An 18,613-nucleotide genomic window follows, 5' to 3' on the forward strand; every position below is an offset into this window, starting at 1 on the left:
TAACACACTGACCCAGATAGAGCTCGATAACACACTGACCCAGACGGAGCAATATAACACACTGAGCCAGACAGAGATCTATAACACACTGACCCAGACAGAGCTGTATAACACACTGACCCAGACAGAGCCGTATAACACAGTGACCCAGACAGTGTGGTATAACACAGTGACCCAGACAGTGCTGTATAACACACTGACCCAGACAGGGCTGTATAACACACTGATGCAGACAGAGCTGTATAACACACTGACTGAGACAGAGCTGTACAACACACTGACCCTGACAGTGCTGTATAACACACTGACCGAGACAGTGTTGTGTTAACACACTGACACAGACAGTGCTGTATAACACACTGACCAAGACAGAGCTGTATAACACACTGACCCAGAGAGAGCTGTATAGCATAGTGACCCAGACAGAGCTGTATAACACAATGACCCAGACAGTGCTGTATAACACACTGACCCAGGCAGTGCCGTAAACACACTGACCCAGACAGTGCCGTATAACACACTGACCCAGACAGAGCTGTATAACACACTGACCCAGACAGAGCTGTATAACACACTGACCCAGACAGAGCCGTATAACACACTGACCCAGACAGAGCTGTACAACACACTGACCCAGACAGTGCTGTATAACACACTGACCCAGACAGTGCTGTATAACACACTGACCCAGACAGAGCTGTATAACACACTGACCCAGACAGAGCTGTATAACACACTGACCCAGACAGAGCCGTATAACACACTGACCCAGACAGAGCTGTACAACACACTGACCCAGACAGTGCTGTATAACACACTGACCCAGACAGTGCTGTATAACACACTGACCCAGACAGAGCTGTATAACACACTGACCCAGACAGAGCCGTATAACACACTGACCCAGACAGAGCTGTACAACACACTGACCCAGACAGTGCTGTATAACACACTGACCCAGACAGAGCTGTACAACACACTGACCCAGACAGAGCTATATAACACATTGACCCAGACAGTGCTGTATAACACACTGACCCAGGCAGTGCCGGAAAACACTCTGACCCAGGCAGAGCCATACAACACACTGACCCAGACAGAGCTGTACAACACACTGACCCAGACAGTGCCGTATAACACACTGACCCAGACAGTGCTGTATAACACACTGAGCCAGACAGAGCTCTATAACACACTGACCCAGACAGAGCTCTATAACACACTGACCCAGACAGAGCCGTATAGCACAGTGACCCAGACAGTGTGGTATAACACAGTGACCCAGACAGTGCTGTATAACACACTGACCCAGGCAGAGCCGTACAACACACTGACCCAGACAGGGCTGAATAACACACTGACCCAGACAGGGCTGTATAACACACTGATGCAGACAGAGCTGTATAACACACTGACCCAGACAGAGCTGTATAACACACTGACCCAGACAGAGCCGTATAGCACAGTGACCCAGACAGTGTGGTATAACACAGTGACCCAGACAGTGCTGTATAACACACTGACCCAGACAGGGCTGTATAACACACTGATGCAGACAGTGCTGTATAACACACTGACTGAGACAGAGCTGTACAACACACTGACCCTGACAGTGCTGTATAACACACTGACCGAGACAGTGTTGTGTTAACACACTGACACAGACAGTGCTGTATAACACACTGACCAAGACAGAGCTGTATAACACACTGACCCAGAGAGAGCTGTATAGCATAGTGACCCAGACAGAGCTGTATAACACAATGACCCAGACAGTGCTGTATAACACACTGACCCAGGCAGTGCCGTAAACACACTGACCCAGACAGTGCCGTATAACACACTGACCCAGACAGAGCTGTATAACACACTGACCCAGGCAGAGCCATACAACACACTGACCCAGACAGTGCTGTACAACACACTGACCCAGTCAGTGCCGTATAACACAGTGACCCAGACAGTGCTGTATAACACACTGACCCAGACAGTGCTGTATAACACACTGACCCAGGCAGTGCCGTAAAACACACTGACCCAGACAGTGCCGTATAACACACTGACCCAGACAGAGCTGTATAACACACTGACCCAGACAGTGCTGTATAACACACTGGCCCAGGCAGTGCCGTAAAACACATTGACCCAGACAGTGCCGTATAACACACTGACTCAGACAGAGCTGTATAACACACTGACCCAGACAGAGCCGTATAACACACTGACCCAGACAGAGCTGTACAACACACTGACCCAGACAGTGCTGTATAACACACTGACCCAGACAGTGCTGTATAACACACTGACCCAGACAGAGCTGTATAACACACTGACCCAGACAGAGCCGTATAACACACTGACCCAGACAGAGCTGTACAACACACTGACCCAGACAGTGCTGTATAACACACTGACCCAGACAGAGCTGTACAACACACTGACCCAGACAGAGCTATATAACACATTGACCCAGACAGTGCCGTATAACACACTGACCCAGACAGAGCTGTACAACACACTGGCCCAGACGGAGCTATATAACACACTGACCCAGGCAGAGCCGTACAACACACTGACCCAGACAGGGCTGAATAACACACTGACCCAGACAGGGCTGTATAACACACTGATGCAGACAGAGCTGTATAACACACTGACCCAGACAGTGCCGTATAACACACTGACCCAGACAGAGCTGTATAACACACTGACTGAGACAGAGCTGTACAACACACTGACCCAGACAGTGCTGTATAACACACTGACCGAGACAGTGTTGTGTTAACACACTGACACAGACAGTGCTGTATAACACACTGACCAAGACAGAGCTGTATAACACACTGACCCAGCCTGAGCCGTACAACACACTGACCCTGACAGTGCTGTATAACACACTGACCCAGGCAGAGCTGTATCACACACTGACCCAGGCAGAGCCGTACAACACACTGACCCAGACAGAGCCGTATAACACACTGACCCAGAGAGAGCTGTATAGCATAGTGACCCAGACAGAGCTGTATAACACAATGACCCAGACAGTGCTGTATAACACACTGACCCAGGCAGTGCCGTAAACACACTGACCCAGACAGTGCCGTATAACACACTGACCCAGACAGAGCTGTATGACACACTGACCAAGACAGAGCTGTATAACACACTGACCCAGACAGAGCTGTATAACACACTGACCCAGACAGAGCCGTATAACACACTGACCCAGACAGAGCTGTACAACACACTGACCCAGACAGTGCTGTATAACACACTGACCCAGACAGTGCTGTATAACACACTGACCCAGACAGAGCTGTATAACACACTGACCCAGACAGAGCCGTATAACACACTGACCCAGACAGAGCTGTACAACACACTGACCCAGACAGTGCTGTATAACACACTGACCCAGACAGAGCTGAATAACACACTGACCCAGACAGGGCTGTATAACACACTGATGCAGACAGAGCTGTATAACACACTGACCCAGACAGTGCCGTATAACACACTGACCCAGACAGAGCTGTATAACACACTGACTGAGACAGAGCTGTACAACACACTGACCCAGACAGAGCTGTATAACACACTGACCCAGACAGTGCCGTATAACACACTGACCCAGACAGTGCCGTATAACACACTGAGCCAGACAGAGCTCTATAACACACTGACCCAGACAGAGCCGTACAGCACAGTGACCCAGACAGTGTGGTATAACACAGTGACCCAGACAGTGCTGTATAACACACTGACCCAGGCAGAGCCGTACAACACACTGACCCAGACAGGGCTGAATAACACACTGACCCAGACAGGGCTGTATAACACACTGATGCAGACAGAGCTGTATAACACACTGACCCAGACAGTGCCGTATAACACACTGACCCAGACAGAGCTGTATAACACACTGACTGAGACAGAGCTGTACAACACACTGACCCAGACAGTGCTGTATAACACACTGACCGAGACAGTGTTGTGTTAACACACTGACACAGACAGTGCTGTATAACACACTGACCAAGACAGAGCTGTATAACACACTGACCCAGCCTGAGCCGTACAACACACTGACCCAGACAGTGCTGTATAACACACTGACTGAGACAGTGTTGTGTTAACACACTGGCCCAGACAGTGCTGTATAACACACTGACCCAGACAGTGCTGTACAACACACTGACTGAGACAGTGCTGTATAACACACTGACCCAGGCAGAGCTGTATCACACACTGACCCAGGCAGAGCCGTACAACACACTGACCCAGACAGTGCTGTATAACACACTGACCGAGACAGTGTTGTGTTAACACACTGACACAGACAGTGCTGTATAACACACTGACCAAGACAGAGCTGTATAACACACTGACCCAGCCTGAGCCGTACAACACACTGACCCAGACAGTGCTGTATAACACACTGACTGAGACAGTGTTGTGTTAACACACTGGCCCAGACAGTGCTGTATAACACACTGACCCAGACAGAGCTGTATAACACACTGACCCAGACAGAGCTGTATAACACACTGACCCAGACAGTGCTGTATAACACACTGACCCAGGCAGAGCTGTATCACACACTGACCCAGGCAGAGCCGTACAACACACTGACCCAGACAGAGCCGTATAACACACTGACCCAAACAGTGCTGTATAACACACTGAACCAGACAGAGCTGCATAACAGACTGACCCAGACAGAGCCGCATAACACACTGACCCAGACAGAGCTCTATAACACACTGACCCAGACGGAGCTATATAACACACTGAGCCAGACAGAGATCTATAACACACTGACCCAGGCAGAGCCGTACAACACACTGACCCAGACAGAGCCGTACAACACACTGACCCAGACAGGGCTGAATAACACACTGACCCAGACAGGGCTGTATAACACACTGATGCAGACAGAGCTGTATAACACACTGACCCAGACAGTGCCGTATAACACACTGACCCAGACAGTGCCGTATAACACACTGACCCAGACAGAGCTGTATAACACACTGACCCAGACAGAGCTGTATAACACACTGACCCAGACAGTGCTGTATAACACACTGACCCAGACAGTGCTGTATAACACACTGACCCAGACAGTGCCGTATAACACACTGACCCAGACAGAGCTGTATAACACACTGACCCAGACAGAGCTGTATAACACACTGACCCAGACAGTGCTGTAAAACACACTGACCCAGACAGGGCTGTATAACACACTGACCCAGACAGAGCTGTATAACACACTGACCCAGACAGTGCTGTATAACACACTGACCCACACAGTGCTGTATAACACACTGACCCAGACAGTGCCGTATAACACACTGACACAGACAGTGCTGTCTAACACACTGACCCAGACAGTGCTGTATAACACACTGACCCAGACAGGGCTGTATAACACACTGACCCAGACAGTGCTGTATAACACACTGACCCAGACAGTGCTGTATAACACACTGACCCAGACAGGGCTGTATAACACACTGACCCAGACAGTGCTGTATAACACACTGACCCAGACAGGGCTGTATAACACACTGACCCAGACAGTGCTGTATAACACACTGACCCAGACAGGGCTGTATAACACACTGACCCAGACAGGGCTGTATAACACACTGACCCAGACAGGGCTGTATAACACACTGAACAAGACAGGGCTGTATAACACACTGACACAGACAGGGCTGTATAACACAGTGACCCAGACAGGGCTGTATAACACACTGACACAGACAGGGCTGTATAACACACTGACCCAGACAGAGCTGTATAACACACCGACCCAGACAGGGCTGTATAACACACTGATGAAGACAGAGCTGTATAACACACTGACCCAGACAGTGCCGTATAACACACTGACCCAGACAGAGCTGTATAACACACTGACCCAGACAGAGCCGTATAACACACTGACCCAGACAGTGCCGTATAACACACTGACCCAGACAGAGCCGTATAACACACTGACCCAGACAGTGCTGTATAACACACTGACCCAGACAGTGCTGTAAAACACACTGACCCAGACAGGGCTGTATAACACACTGACACAGACAGGGCTGTATAACACACTGACCCAGACAGAGCTGTATAACACACTGACCCAGACAGTGCTGTATAACACACTGACCCAGACAGAGCTGTATAACACACTGACTCAGACAGTGCTGTATAACACACTGACCCAGACAGTGCTGTAAAACACACTGACCCAGACAGGGCTGTATAACACACTGACCCAGACAGAGCTGTATAACACACTGACCCAGACAGTGCTGTATAACACACTGACCCACACAGTGCTGTATAACCCACTGACCCAGACAGTGCCGTATAACACACTGACACAGACAGTGCTGTTTCACACACTGACCCAGACAGTGCTGTATAACACACTGACCCAGACAGGGCTGTATAACACACTGACCCAGACAGTGCTGTCTAACACACTGACCCAGACAGTGCTGTATAACACACTGACCCAGACAGGGCTGTATAACACACTGACCCAGACAGGGCTGTATAACACACTGACCCAGACAGGGCTGTATAACACACTGATGAAGACAGAGCTGTATAACACACTGACCCAGACAGTGCCGTATAACACACTGACCCAGACAGAGCTGTATAACACACTGACCCAGACAGAGCCGTATAACACACTGACCCAGACAGTGCCGTATAACACACTGACCCAGACAGAGCCGTATAACACACTGACCCAGACAGTGCTGTATAACACACTGACCCAGACAGTGCTGTATAACACACTGACCCAGACAGGGCTGTATAACACACTGACACAGACAGGGCTGTATAACACACTGACCCAGACAGAGCTGTATAACACACTGACCCAGACAGTGCTGTATAACACACTGACCCAGACAGAGCTGTATAACACACTGACTCAGACAGTGCTGTATAACACACTGACCCAGACAGTGCTGTAAAACACACTGACCCAGACAGGGCTGTATAACACACTGACCCAGACAGAGCTGTATAACACACTGACCCAGACAGTGCTGTATAACACACTGACCCACACAGTGCTGTATAACCCACTGACCCAGACAGTGCCGTATAACACACTGACACAGACAGTGCTGTTTCACACACTGACCCAGACAGTGCTGTATAACACACTGACCCAGACAGGGCTGTATAACACACTGACCCAGACAGTGCTGTCTAACACACTGACCCAGACAGTGCTGTATAACACACTGACCCAGACAGGGCTGTATAACACACTGACCCAGACAGGGCTGTATAACACACTGACCCAGACAGTGCTGTATAACACACTGACCCAGACAGGGCTGTATAACACACTGACCCAGACAGTGCTGTATAACACACTGACCCAGACAGGGCTGTATAACACACTGACCCAGACAGTGCCGTATAACACACTGACCCAGACAGAGCTGTATAACACACTGACCCAGACAGAGCCGTATAACACACTGACCCAGACAGTGCCGTATAACACACTGACCCAGACAGAGCCGTATAACACACTGACCCAGACAGTGCTGTATAACACACTGACCCAGACAGTGCTGTAAAACACACTGACCCAGACAGGGCTGTATAACACACTGACCCAGACAGAGCTGTATAACACACTGACCCAGACAGTGCCGTATAACACACTGACCCACACAGTGCCGTATGACACACTGACCCAGACAGTGCCGTATGACACACTGACACAGACAGTGCCGTATAACACACTGACCCAGACAGTGCTGTATAACACACTGACCCAGACAGGGCCGTATAACACACTGACCCAGACAGGGCCGTATAACACACTGACCCAGACAGTGCTGTATAACACACTGACCCAGACAGTGCTGTATAACACACTGACCCAGACAGGGCTGTATAACACACTGACCCAGACAGTGCTGTATAACACACTGACCCAGACAGAGCCGTATAACACACTGACCCAGACAGTGCTGTATAACACACTGACCCAGACAGGGCTGTATAACACACTGACCCAGACAGGGCTGTATAACACACTGACCCAGACAGTGCTGTATAACACACTGACCCAGACAGGGCTGTATAACACACTGACACAGACAGGGCTGTATAACACACTGACCCAGACAGAGCTGTATAACACACTGACCCAGACAGTGCTGTATAACACACTGACCCAGACAGAGCTGTATAACACACTGACTCAGACAGTGCTGTATAACACACTGACCCAGACAGTGCTGTAAAACACACTGACCCAGACAGGGCTGTATAACACACTGACCCAGACAGAGCTGTATAACACACTGACCCAGACAGTGCTGTATAACACACTGACCCACACAGTGCTGTATAACCCACTGACCCAGACAGTGCCGTATAACACACTGACACAGACAGTGCTGTTTCACACACTGACCCAGACAGTGCTGTATAACACACTGACCCAGACAGGGCTGTATAACACACTGACCCAGACAGTGCTGTATAACACACTGACCCAGACAGTGCTGTATAACACACTGACCCAGACAGGGCTGTATAACACACTGACCCAGACAGTGCTGTATAACACACTGACCCAGACAGGGCTGTATAACACACTGACCCAGACAGTGCTGTATAACACACTGACCCAGACAGGGCTGTATAACACACTGACCCAGACAGTGCTGTATATCACACTGACCCAGACAGGGCTGTATAACACACTGAACAAGACAGGGCTGTATAACACACTGACACAGACAGGGCTGTATAACACAGTGACCCAGACAGGGCTGTATAACACACTGACACAGACAGGGCTGTATAACACACTGACCCAGACAGAGCTGTATAACACACCGACCCAGACAGGGCTGTATAACACACTGATGCAGACAGAGCTGTATAACACACTGACCCAGACAGTGCCGTATAACACACTGACCCAGACAGTGTCGTATAACACACTGACCCAGACAGAGCTGTATAACACACTGACCCAGACAGAGCTGTATAACACACTGACCCAGACAGTGCCGTATAACACACTGACCCAGACAGAGCCGTATAACACACTGACCCAGACAGAGCCGTATAACACACTGACCCAGACAGTGCTGTATAACACACTGACCCAGACAGTGCTGTAAAACACACTGACCCAGACAGGGCTGTATAACACACTGACCCAGACAGAGCTGTATAACACACTGACCCAGACAGTGCTGTATAACACACTGACCCACACAGTGCCGTATAACACACTGACCCAGACAGTGCCGTATGACACACTGACACAGACAGTGCCGTATAACACACTGACCCAGACAGTGCTGTTTAACACACTGACCCAGACAGGGCCGTATAACACACTGACCCAGACAGGGCCGTATAACACACTGACCCAGACAGTGCTGTATAACACACTGACCCAGACAGTGCTGTATAACACACTGACCCAGACAGGGCTGTATAACACACTGACCCAGACAGGGCTGTATAACACACTGACCCAGACAGTGCTGTATAACACACTGACCCAGACAGAGCCGTATAACACACTGACCCAGACAGTGCTGTATAACACACTGACCCAGACAGGGCTGTATAACACACTGACCCAGACAGTGCTGTATAACACACTGACCCAGACAGGGCTGTATAACACACTGACACAGACAGGGCTGTATAACACACTGACCCAGACAGAGCTGTATAACACACTGACCCAGACAGAGCTGTATAACACACTGACCCAGACAGTGCTGTATAACACACTGACCCAGACAGAGCTGTATAACACACTGACTCAGACAGTGCTGTATAACACACTGACCCAGACAGTGCTGTAAAACACACTGACCCAGACAGGGCTGTATAACACACTGACCCAGACAGAGCTGTATAACACACTGACCCAGACAGTGCTGTATAACACACTGACCCACACAGTGCTGTATAACCCACTGACCCAGACAGTGCCGTATAACACACTGACACAGACAGTGCTGTTTCACACACTGACCCAGACAGTGCTGTATAACACACTGACCCAGACAGGGCTGTATAACACACTGACCCAGACAGTGCTGTATAACACACTGACCCAGACAGTGCTGTATAACACACTCACCCAGACAGGACTGTATAACACACTGACCCAGACAGGGCTGTATAACACACTGACCCAGACAGTGCTGTATAACACACTGACCCAGACAGTGCTGTATAACACACTGACCCAGACAGGGCTGTATAACACACTGACCCAGACAGTGCTGTATAACACACTGACCCAGACAGAGCCGTATAACACACTGACCCAGACAGTGCTGTATAACACACTGACCCAGACAGGGCTGTATAACACACTGACCCAGACAGTGCTGTATAACACACTGACCCAGACAGGGCTGTATAACACACTGACACAGACAGAGCTGTATAACACACTGACACAGACAGAGCCGTATAACACACTGACCCAGACAGTGCTGTATAACACACTGACCCAGACAGTGCTGTATAACACACTGACCCAGACAGAGCTGTATAACACACTGACCCAGACAGTGCTGTATAACACACTGACCCAGACAGTGCTGTATAACACACTGACACAGACAGAGCTGTATAACACACTGACCCAGACAGTGAACAAAGAACAATACAGCCCACGAACAGTCTCTTGGCCCTCCAAGCCTGAGCCGTCACTTTTTGCCCTTCCACACTAACACTGTCATCACTCACAGGATCTATATCCCTCGATTCCCTTCCTCTTCATGTCGTCATCCCGCTGCCTCTTGAACGCTGCTCTTGTGTCTCCTTCCACCACCTCCTCTGGCAGCTCGTTCCAGGCACTCCCCACCCTTTGTGTGAAAAACCTGCCTCACACACCTGTTTTAAACTTTGCCCCCCTCGCACTCCAAACCACACCTTGAACCTGTGTCCCTTGGTAATTGAGCCCTCCACCCTGGGAAAAAGCTTCATACTTTCCACTCTATCCATGCCATTCACAATCTTATAAACTTCAATCAGGTCCCCTGTCAACCTCCTGCATTCCAGTGAAAACAAACACAGTCTATGCTACAGACCTAATGGGAACTGCGGATGCTGGAGAATCTGAGTCTCGAAGCTGTGGGGCTGGATGAACACAGCAGGCCAAGCAGCATCTTAGGAGCAGAAAAGCTGACGTTTCGGGCCAAGACCCTTCATTAGAAAATCTACACTACCGTCCTTTATAGCTAAAAACCCCCATACCAGGCAACATCCTGGTAAACCTTTTCTGTACGCTGTCCAAAGCATCCACATCCCTCTGGTAATGTGGTGACCAGAGCTGCACGCAATATGCTAAGTGTGGCCTGACGAAAATTCTGTAAAGCTGGACCAGAGCGTATCTACTTTTATACTTCCAATGAAGGCAAGCATCCCATTGGCATTTTTTACTACGTTATCTACTTGCACTGCCATCTTCAGTGATCTGTGGACCTGCACACCCAGATCCATCTGCATATCAATACTCCTAAGAGTTCTGCCATTCACTGCAAAATTTCCAATCGTACTTGACTTTCCAAAATGCAGCACCTCACATTTGTCCAGACTAAACTCCATCTGCCATTTTTCTGCCCAGGCCTCCACCTGATCTACATCCTGCTATTTCCTCTGACTATCCTCCTCACTATCGACAACTCCATCAATCTTTGTATCATCCACAAACTTTCTAATTATACCAGCCACATTTTCCTCCAAATCATTTATGTAGACCATGAACAGCAGAGCTCTCAGCACTGATCCCTGTGGAACGCTACTAGGCACAACTCTCCATTCCAAAAACTGCCCTTCCACTGCTACCCTCTGTCTCCTACGACTAAGCCAGCACTATGACCATCTTGCCAGCTCACACTGATACCATGTGACTTCATATTCTATAGCAGTCTGCTATGGCGGACCTTGTCAAAGGCTTTGCTGAAGTCCGTGTAGATAACATCAACCACTTTTCCCTCATCAATCATCTTCGTCACCTCCTCAAAAACCTTGATCAAGTTAGTGAGGCATGACCTCCCCCACACAAAACCAAGCTGTCAATCACTAATAAGTCCATTTGCCTCTAAATGTGTACAGATCATGTCCAAGGATCATATCCAATCATTTCCCTAATACCGATATGAGGCTCACAGGCCTATAACTTCCAGCATTATCTCTGTAACCATCTCAAACAAAGGGACAACATTGGCTACTCTCCAGTCCTCTAGGATCTCACCTGTGGCCAAAGAGGATACAAAGATGTCTGTCAATGCTCTAGCAATTTGTTCTCTTGCCTCCCTCAATATTCTGGGATCAATCTCATCAGGACCTGGGGCATTATCTGTCCTAGTGCTTTTTAAGATGCACAAAAGTCCTTTCTTTTTAGTAGCAACTTGGCTCAGAAATTTGACACACCCTTCCCTGAGATCATTCTCCACCAGCTCCTTGTCTTTAATGAATATCGACACTGAGTGCTTTGTAATGCTGTGACAGATATGAACACTTACTCTCCATAAGGCCTCCCCCTGGCAGACGGCCGAGCTGCATAGTAAAACCGTTTGTACTCATCCATCCAGACCTCAACGGTACGCTCCGTGTTTCTGTAAAACCAAACCGAGAGGGGAGTGAAGTGTTGGAGTGTCATGGCGGGGAGGAGTGAGAAGTGGAGAGGAAGGGAACAGAAAAGAGGAGGAGAAGGGGAAAGAAGGGAAAGGGGGAGCGGAGGAAGGGGTAGGGGGTGCTGGGGGAGAAGGGAGAAGGAGGGGGATAGGGGACGAGGGGAAGAGGGGTGCAGAGGGAGAGGAACGGACAGGAGTGACACCAGAGGCAGTGACAGAAGACAGGAAGGCAAGACAACAGGACTGTCAGGGGAGGGGAAGCAAAGTAGGTGAGAGGAGGAGGAGGGGAAGAGGTGAGAGGAGGAGGAGGGGAAGAGGTGAGAAGAGGAGGAGGGGAAGAGGTGAGAGGAGGAGGAGGGGAAGAGGTGAGAGGAGGAGGAGGTGAAGAGGTGAGAGGAGGAGGAGGGGAAGAGGTGAGAGGAGGTGATGGAGGGGAAGAGGTGAGAGGAGGTGATGGAGGGGATAGGTGAGGAGAGGAGTAGGACAGGTGATGAGTGGAGGGGGATAGGTGAGGAGAGGAGGGGGACAGGTGAGGAGAGGAGGAGGAAGGGGAGAGGGAGGAGGGAATGAGGAGGGTGATTGGTGAGGAGCTGGTGAAGGGGAATAGATGAGGAGGGGAAATGGAGGGTGATAGGTGAGGAGGGGAATGGAGGGCAATAGGTGAGATGGGGAGGTGGAGGGCAATAGGTGAGGGGAGGTGGAGGGTGACAGGTGAGATGGGGAGGTGGAGGGCGATAGGTGAGATGGGGAGGTGGAGGGCGATAGGTGAGATGGGGAGGTAGAGGGTGAGAGGTGAGAAGTGGAGGTGGAGTTGGAGAGGTGAGGAGGGGCGGTGGAGGAGCAGAAGTGAGGAGGGGAGGTGGAGGGCGATAGGTGAGGAGGAGAGGTGGAAGGCGATTGGTGAGGAGGGGAGGTGGAAAGGGATAGGTGAGATGGGGAGGTGGAGGGGGAGAGGTAAGAAGTGGAGGTGGAGGTGGAGAGGTGAGGAGGGGAGGTGGATGAAGAGGGGTGAGGACGGGAGGTGGAGGTCGAGTGGTGAGGAGGAGAGGTGGAGGGCGATAGGTGAGATGGGGAGGTGGAGAGGGAGAGGTGAGGAGGGAAGGTGGAAGGCGACTGGTGAGGAGGGGAGGTGGTGAGCAATAGGTGGGATGGAGAGGTGGAGGTGGAGAGGTGAGGAGGGGAGGTGGAGGGGTAGAGGTGAAGAGGGGAGATTGGGGGGTGAGGTGAGGAGGGGAGGTGGAGAGCAATAGGTGGGATGGAGAGGTGGAGGGGGTCAGGTGAGGAGGGGAGATTGAGGGGGAGAGGTGAGGAGGCAAGGTGGAGGGCAATAGGTGAGGAGGGGAGGTGGAAGGGGAGAGGTGAGAAAGGGAGGTAGAGGGTGAGAGGTGAGGTGGAGGGCGATAGGTGAGGAGGGGAGATGGAGGGGGAAGGTGAGGTGGGAAGGTGGAGGGGGAAGAGGTGAGGTGGGGGGGTGGAGGGGGAGAGGTGGAGGGGGAGAGGTGTGGAGGGGAGGGGGAGGGGGAGGGGGAGACTTGAGGAGAGGAGGTGGAGGAGCAGAGGTGAGGAGTGGAGGGGGAGAGGTGAGGAGGGGAGGTGGAGGGGGAGAGGAGGGGGAGGGGGAGAGGGGGGGAGAGGTGGAGGGGGAGAGTTGAGGAGTGGAGGGGGAGGAGGAGAGGTGAGGAGGTGAAGAGAGAGAAGACAGCAAGTAAAGTGAGGGTGGGACAGAAGGGGGTGGATAGGAGGAAGGAGTAATAGGGCAGTGGGGATTGGGGGAGGGGAATTTGGGGGAGGGGGTTAGAGAGTGGGAGATTAGGGAGGTGGCATTGGGGAGGGGAATGTGTGAGGGGGGTTTGAGGGAGTGATTTTTGGGGAGGCGAGAGTGTGGGTGGGGAGGGCATGGGGTGGGGGTGATGAATTGAGTGGAGTAGATTAAGGACAGGGTGATTTGAGGAGAATATGGTGGTGGGGGGGCAGGGGGAGAAGAGGGTGTATGTCCCACCATTGGGTGTGTGTGATGGAGGCGGATTGCTATTTCCTCTGGATCTCAAAGCTGTCGTCAGGCAGGACCAACTCCGAATGGCTGCTTTAAAAACTTCACAAGTTCCCGGTCTGTGAGCCCTATCCCAACCTCGGGTAAGAATCTGGCCTCTGGAACGTCGCGGGTAGTTTTAATTGCATCAGGCTCGCTCCTTACAGGGAACGCCTTTCAGAACAAGGTGACCAGGGTGTCCTTTCTGTTTCTTTAAAGGTTACAGTTTCTGCTGCACACAACCAAGCTGTGATTCTTCAGAGAACTCCACTCTTAGTGGCAGCCTATTTGACTGTGGTGGGCCTCACAGCCCGGATCTCCAACCAGCCACAAGGAAATTATGAAATCACTTCAGGATGGTTACTCAGGATGGAAAGGGCCATTGGTACTATGGTTGAGCTGCATTTGCTGCAACTCACTTCAATTATATTGTCTTTCAGCATGCTTCACAATCCCTTTGTGCATCTGTGCCAGCTTTGGAGGATTGTGTCAATAAGGATGTTGCTTAACTGGAACAGCATTTCCAGTATCTAGGTCATGTGAAATTAGATTTCCAGCTTATTCCCACAAACTCTCTACATCCTGCATACAATTACAGGGCTGTTTAGCAAACCCTCATCACCCTGAGTCAAGTTGCAAAGGTTTGGAACTGGCTTAACTTCTCATTCAGATAACGCATTTGTAAAAGGTGTACTGTCCCTTGAAGACAGTGTCTCTGTTTACCCGGACAGGCCATCATAAAAAACATATCCCCCACCCAGCTTCCCCCACCTCCATCAGGGTCAGGAACGTACCTGATGTAAGTATTAGCATTGCCATCTGGAAAAACGTAAGGATGTTTCTTGCGGAAAACATGGCCCACTCGACTGCATGGGATGATCTCCAGGGTCCCACCACACATCCACACACGGAAGGACATCTCTGCAAGAGTTACACAGTTAGACAGAAACAGACCACTCAGCATGATTCTATCCCTTACCTAACTGCCTGAGGATGGAGGGAGTACAACACGATTAAATTCCCCAGAGAATGAGAGGTGATCCCAGTGAAATGTATCAGATTCTGAAAGGGTTTTGACAGGGTAAACACTGAGAGACTGCCTCAGAGGGTCAGGAAGTTCCTGAGGTAGAGGGGCTGAGCCTCGGGGTAAGGACAAATGCCAAGATTCAGTAGGAGTGAACATTGGAGCAGAATCTGAGACTAGTCAGCCCTGTCACTCCCACAGCTTGCTCTGTACTGTTTACCTCTGCCACTCCCTGCACTAGTGAGGTCCACTTTCCACTGAAGGACTTGCTTCTGAAGTTCCTGTTGCATTGAGCACTGACTATCTTTGTCTGTCGCAGCCCAGTTCTGGTCTCCACTACAACTGAGAGCATCTCCTCTATGTCCATCTTTTTGTTCATGTATTTCATATAGTCCTGCCCACACTGCCCTGCAATGTTCCCCACTCCCAACCAAATCACCCTGTCCCTGTGCCCTGCTGCTCACCTTACCCTGTTCCCCTTCCCCCACCTTGCCCTAAACCGGCTGACCTGATCCTACCCCTCTCCTGCCCCATACCCAAGCCCTAGTCCCTCCACCCTCCCCACTGGGGACAGATGTAGCACCAGTCACAGGAAGGCGACCAAACCCTCTGGTCTATTCAGTCTTACCCTGTAGTACAAAGGCTGAACAGTTCAGGATTCTACTCACTGGAGTTTAGAAGAATGAGAGGTGATCTCAATGAAACATATCGGATTCTTAAGTGGCCCGATAGGGTCAATGCTGAGAGGATGTTTCCCCTCCATGGGAGAGTCTGGGACCAGACAGCACAGTCACAAAGCAAAGGGGCACCAATATAAGACTGAGATGAGGAGGAAGAGTCTTTGAAACTCCTTGCCACTGAGAGCCATTGGGACAGATCCCTTGTAGATATTCACATCTGAGATAGGGAGAGTTTTGATCAGTCAGGGAATCAAGGATTACAGGGGAAAGGGCAGGAGAGAGGACGTGAGGACTATTGGATCAGTCTTGGGGGTGGAATTGGCTCTAGGGGGGCCGGTCCTATTTCTGATGGCCTTATGGGCAGGGTACTGGGCTTGGTGCTGCTCTGAATAAGCTACATTGGAGATTGATTCAGCAACTTGCTCGTCTCTAGACACATCGAACCTGCTCTTCCGTGGGAGATGCATTAAAACCCTCTACAGCACTGCAAGTATTTAAACTCCATTTCAACTTCTGCGGTTAAACGGGATTAGTAGAGAGGGGAGCAGAACAAAAGCTAGTTGTATCGATATCCTGCAGTTGTTAAAAAGAATAGGAAAGAACGTGGATCAGATTAGTCAATTCCATGTAGATCAGCTGTGACCACTGCTGTGTTAGATTAGGCCTCCGATTGTCCTGGGGCTAATACAATACGATAATAATTCAGAACGTAATGTGTACCCATCCACGGGGTCTGCAGTATCTCCCCACCCAGATCTTACCAAAGTTCTCCCCGCCCCAGATGTCCATCGCAGTGTCATACTTCCCGAGCTGGTTAAACCAGGCCTTGTTGATCACAAACAGACCTCCAGCAATAACTGGTGTCCTGAGAGGAACAGATAATGTTAGCTTCCACACATCAGAACACAGTACCAAACACAGTCCCAGTGTCAAAACATAGTCCCAGTACCAAACACAGTCCCCAGATTAAACACAGTCCCAGTGTCAAAACACAGTCCCAGTACCAAACAGAATCCCAGTACCAAACACAGTCCCAGTACCAAAAATAGTCCCAGTACCAAACACAGTCCCCAGATTAAACACAGTCCCAGTACCAAACACTGTCCCAGTACCAAACACAGTCCCCAGATTAAACACAGTCCCAGTACAAACACTGTCCCAGTACCAAACACAGTCCCAGTACCAAACATAGTCCCAGTACCAAACACAGTCCCCAGATTAAACACAGTCCCAGTACCAAACACAGTCCCAGTACCAAACACTGTCCCAGTACCAAACACTATCCCAGTACCAAACATAGTCCCAGTACCAAACACAGTCCCCAGGTTAAACACAGTCCCAGTACTAAACACAGTACCAAACACAGTCCCAGTACCAAACACAGTCCCAGTACCAAACACAGTCCCCAGATTAAACACAGTCCCAGTACCAAACACAGTCCCAGTACCAAACACTGTCCCAGTACCAAACACAGTCCCAGTACCAAACACAGTGCCAGCACCAAACACAGTCCCAGTACCATACACAGTCCCAGTACCAAACATAGTCCCAGTACCAAACACAGTCCCCAGATTAAACACAGTCCCAGTACCAAAGACAATGCCAGCACCAAACAGTCCCAGGGTCAAAATACAGTGCCAGCACCTAACACAGTCGACAAATTAAACACTGTCCCAGGGTCAAAACACAGTCCCAGTACCAAATACAGTCTCCATGTCTAAACACAGTCCCTGCATCAATCACAGACCAAGCACCAAACACAGTCTCTACGTCAAAACACAGACCCCTGTCAAAATACAGTCCCAGGGCCAAAACGCAGTCCCCACATCAAACACAGTCCCTGCCCAGTGGGAGAATGGGGAGTGGGTGGTCTCTGAGGGAACAGGGAACATGGGGCTGTCAGGTTCAGTGGGAGAATGGGGAGTGGGTGTACTCCGAGGGAACAGGGAACAGGGGGCTGTCAGGTTCAGTGGGAGAATGGGGAGTGGGTGTACTCCGAGGGAACAGGGAACAGGGGGCTGCCTGGTTCAGTGGGAGAATGGGGAGTGGGTGGTCTCTGAGGGAACAGGGAACAGGGGGCTGTCAGGTTCAGTGGGAGAATGGGGAGTGAGTATACTCCGAGGGAACAGGGAACATGGGGCTGTCAGGTTCAGTGGGAACGGTGTCCCTGTGACCGAGGGAACAGGGAACAGGGGGCTGCCTG

At 50.5% G+C, this 18,613-nt stretch overlaps 1 protein-coding gene across 3 annotated transcripts in view; it reads right to left on the bottom strand.

Annotated features, from left to right (window-relative positions):
• galnt14 (UDP-N-acetyl-alpha-D-galactosamine:polypeptide N-acetylgalactosaminyltransferase 14 (GalNAc-T14)) overlaps window positions 1-18,613 on the bottom strand; it is a 130,596-nt gene that overhangs the window by 14,637 nt on the left and 97,346 nt on the right. For all 3 annotated transcript variants that reach the window (XM_059645156.1, XM_059645154.1, XM_059645155.1), the window contains 3 exons: window positions 17,172-17,275; window positions 15,501-15,627; window positions 12,567-12,659 (listed from right to left, as the gene is read on the bottom strand). In XM_059645156.1, the coding sequence (XP_059501139.1) occupies window positions 12,567-12,659; window positions 15,501-15,627; window positions 17,172-17,275 (324 nt within the window). The remainder of the gene's footprint in view (window positions 1-12,566; window positions 12,660-15,500; window positions 15,628-17,171; window positions 17,276-18,613) is intronic.

Source organism: Stegostoma tigrinum, chromosome 4 (assembly GCF_030684315.1).
Source record: "Stegostoma tigrinum isolate sSteTig4 chromosome 4, sSteTig4.hap1, whole genome shotgun sequence".
Classification (NCBI taxonomy): domain Eukaryota; kingdom Metazoa; phylum Chordata; class Chondrichthyes; order Orectolobiformes; family Stegostomatidae; genus Stegostoma; species Stegostoma tigrinum.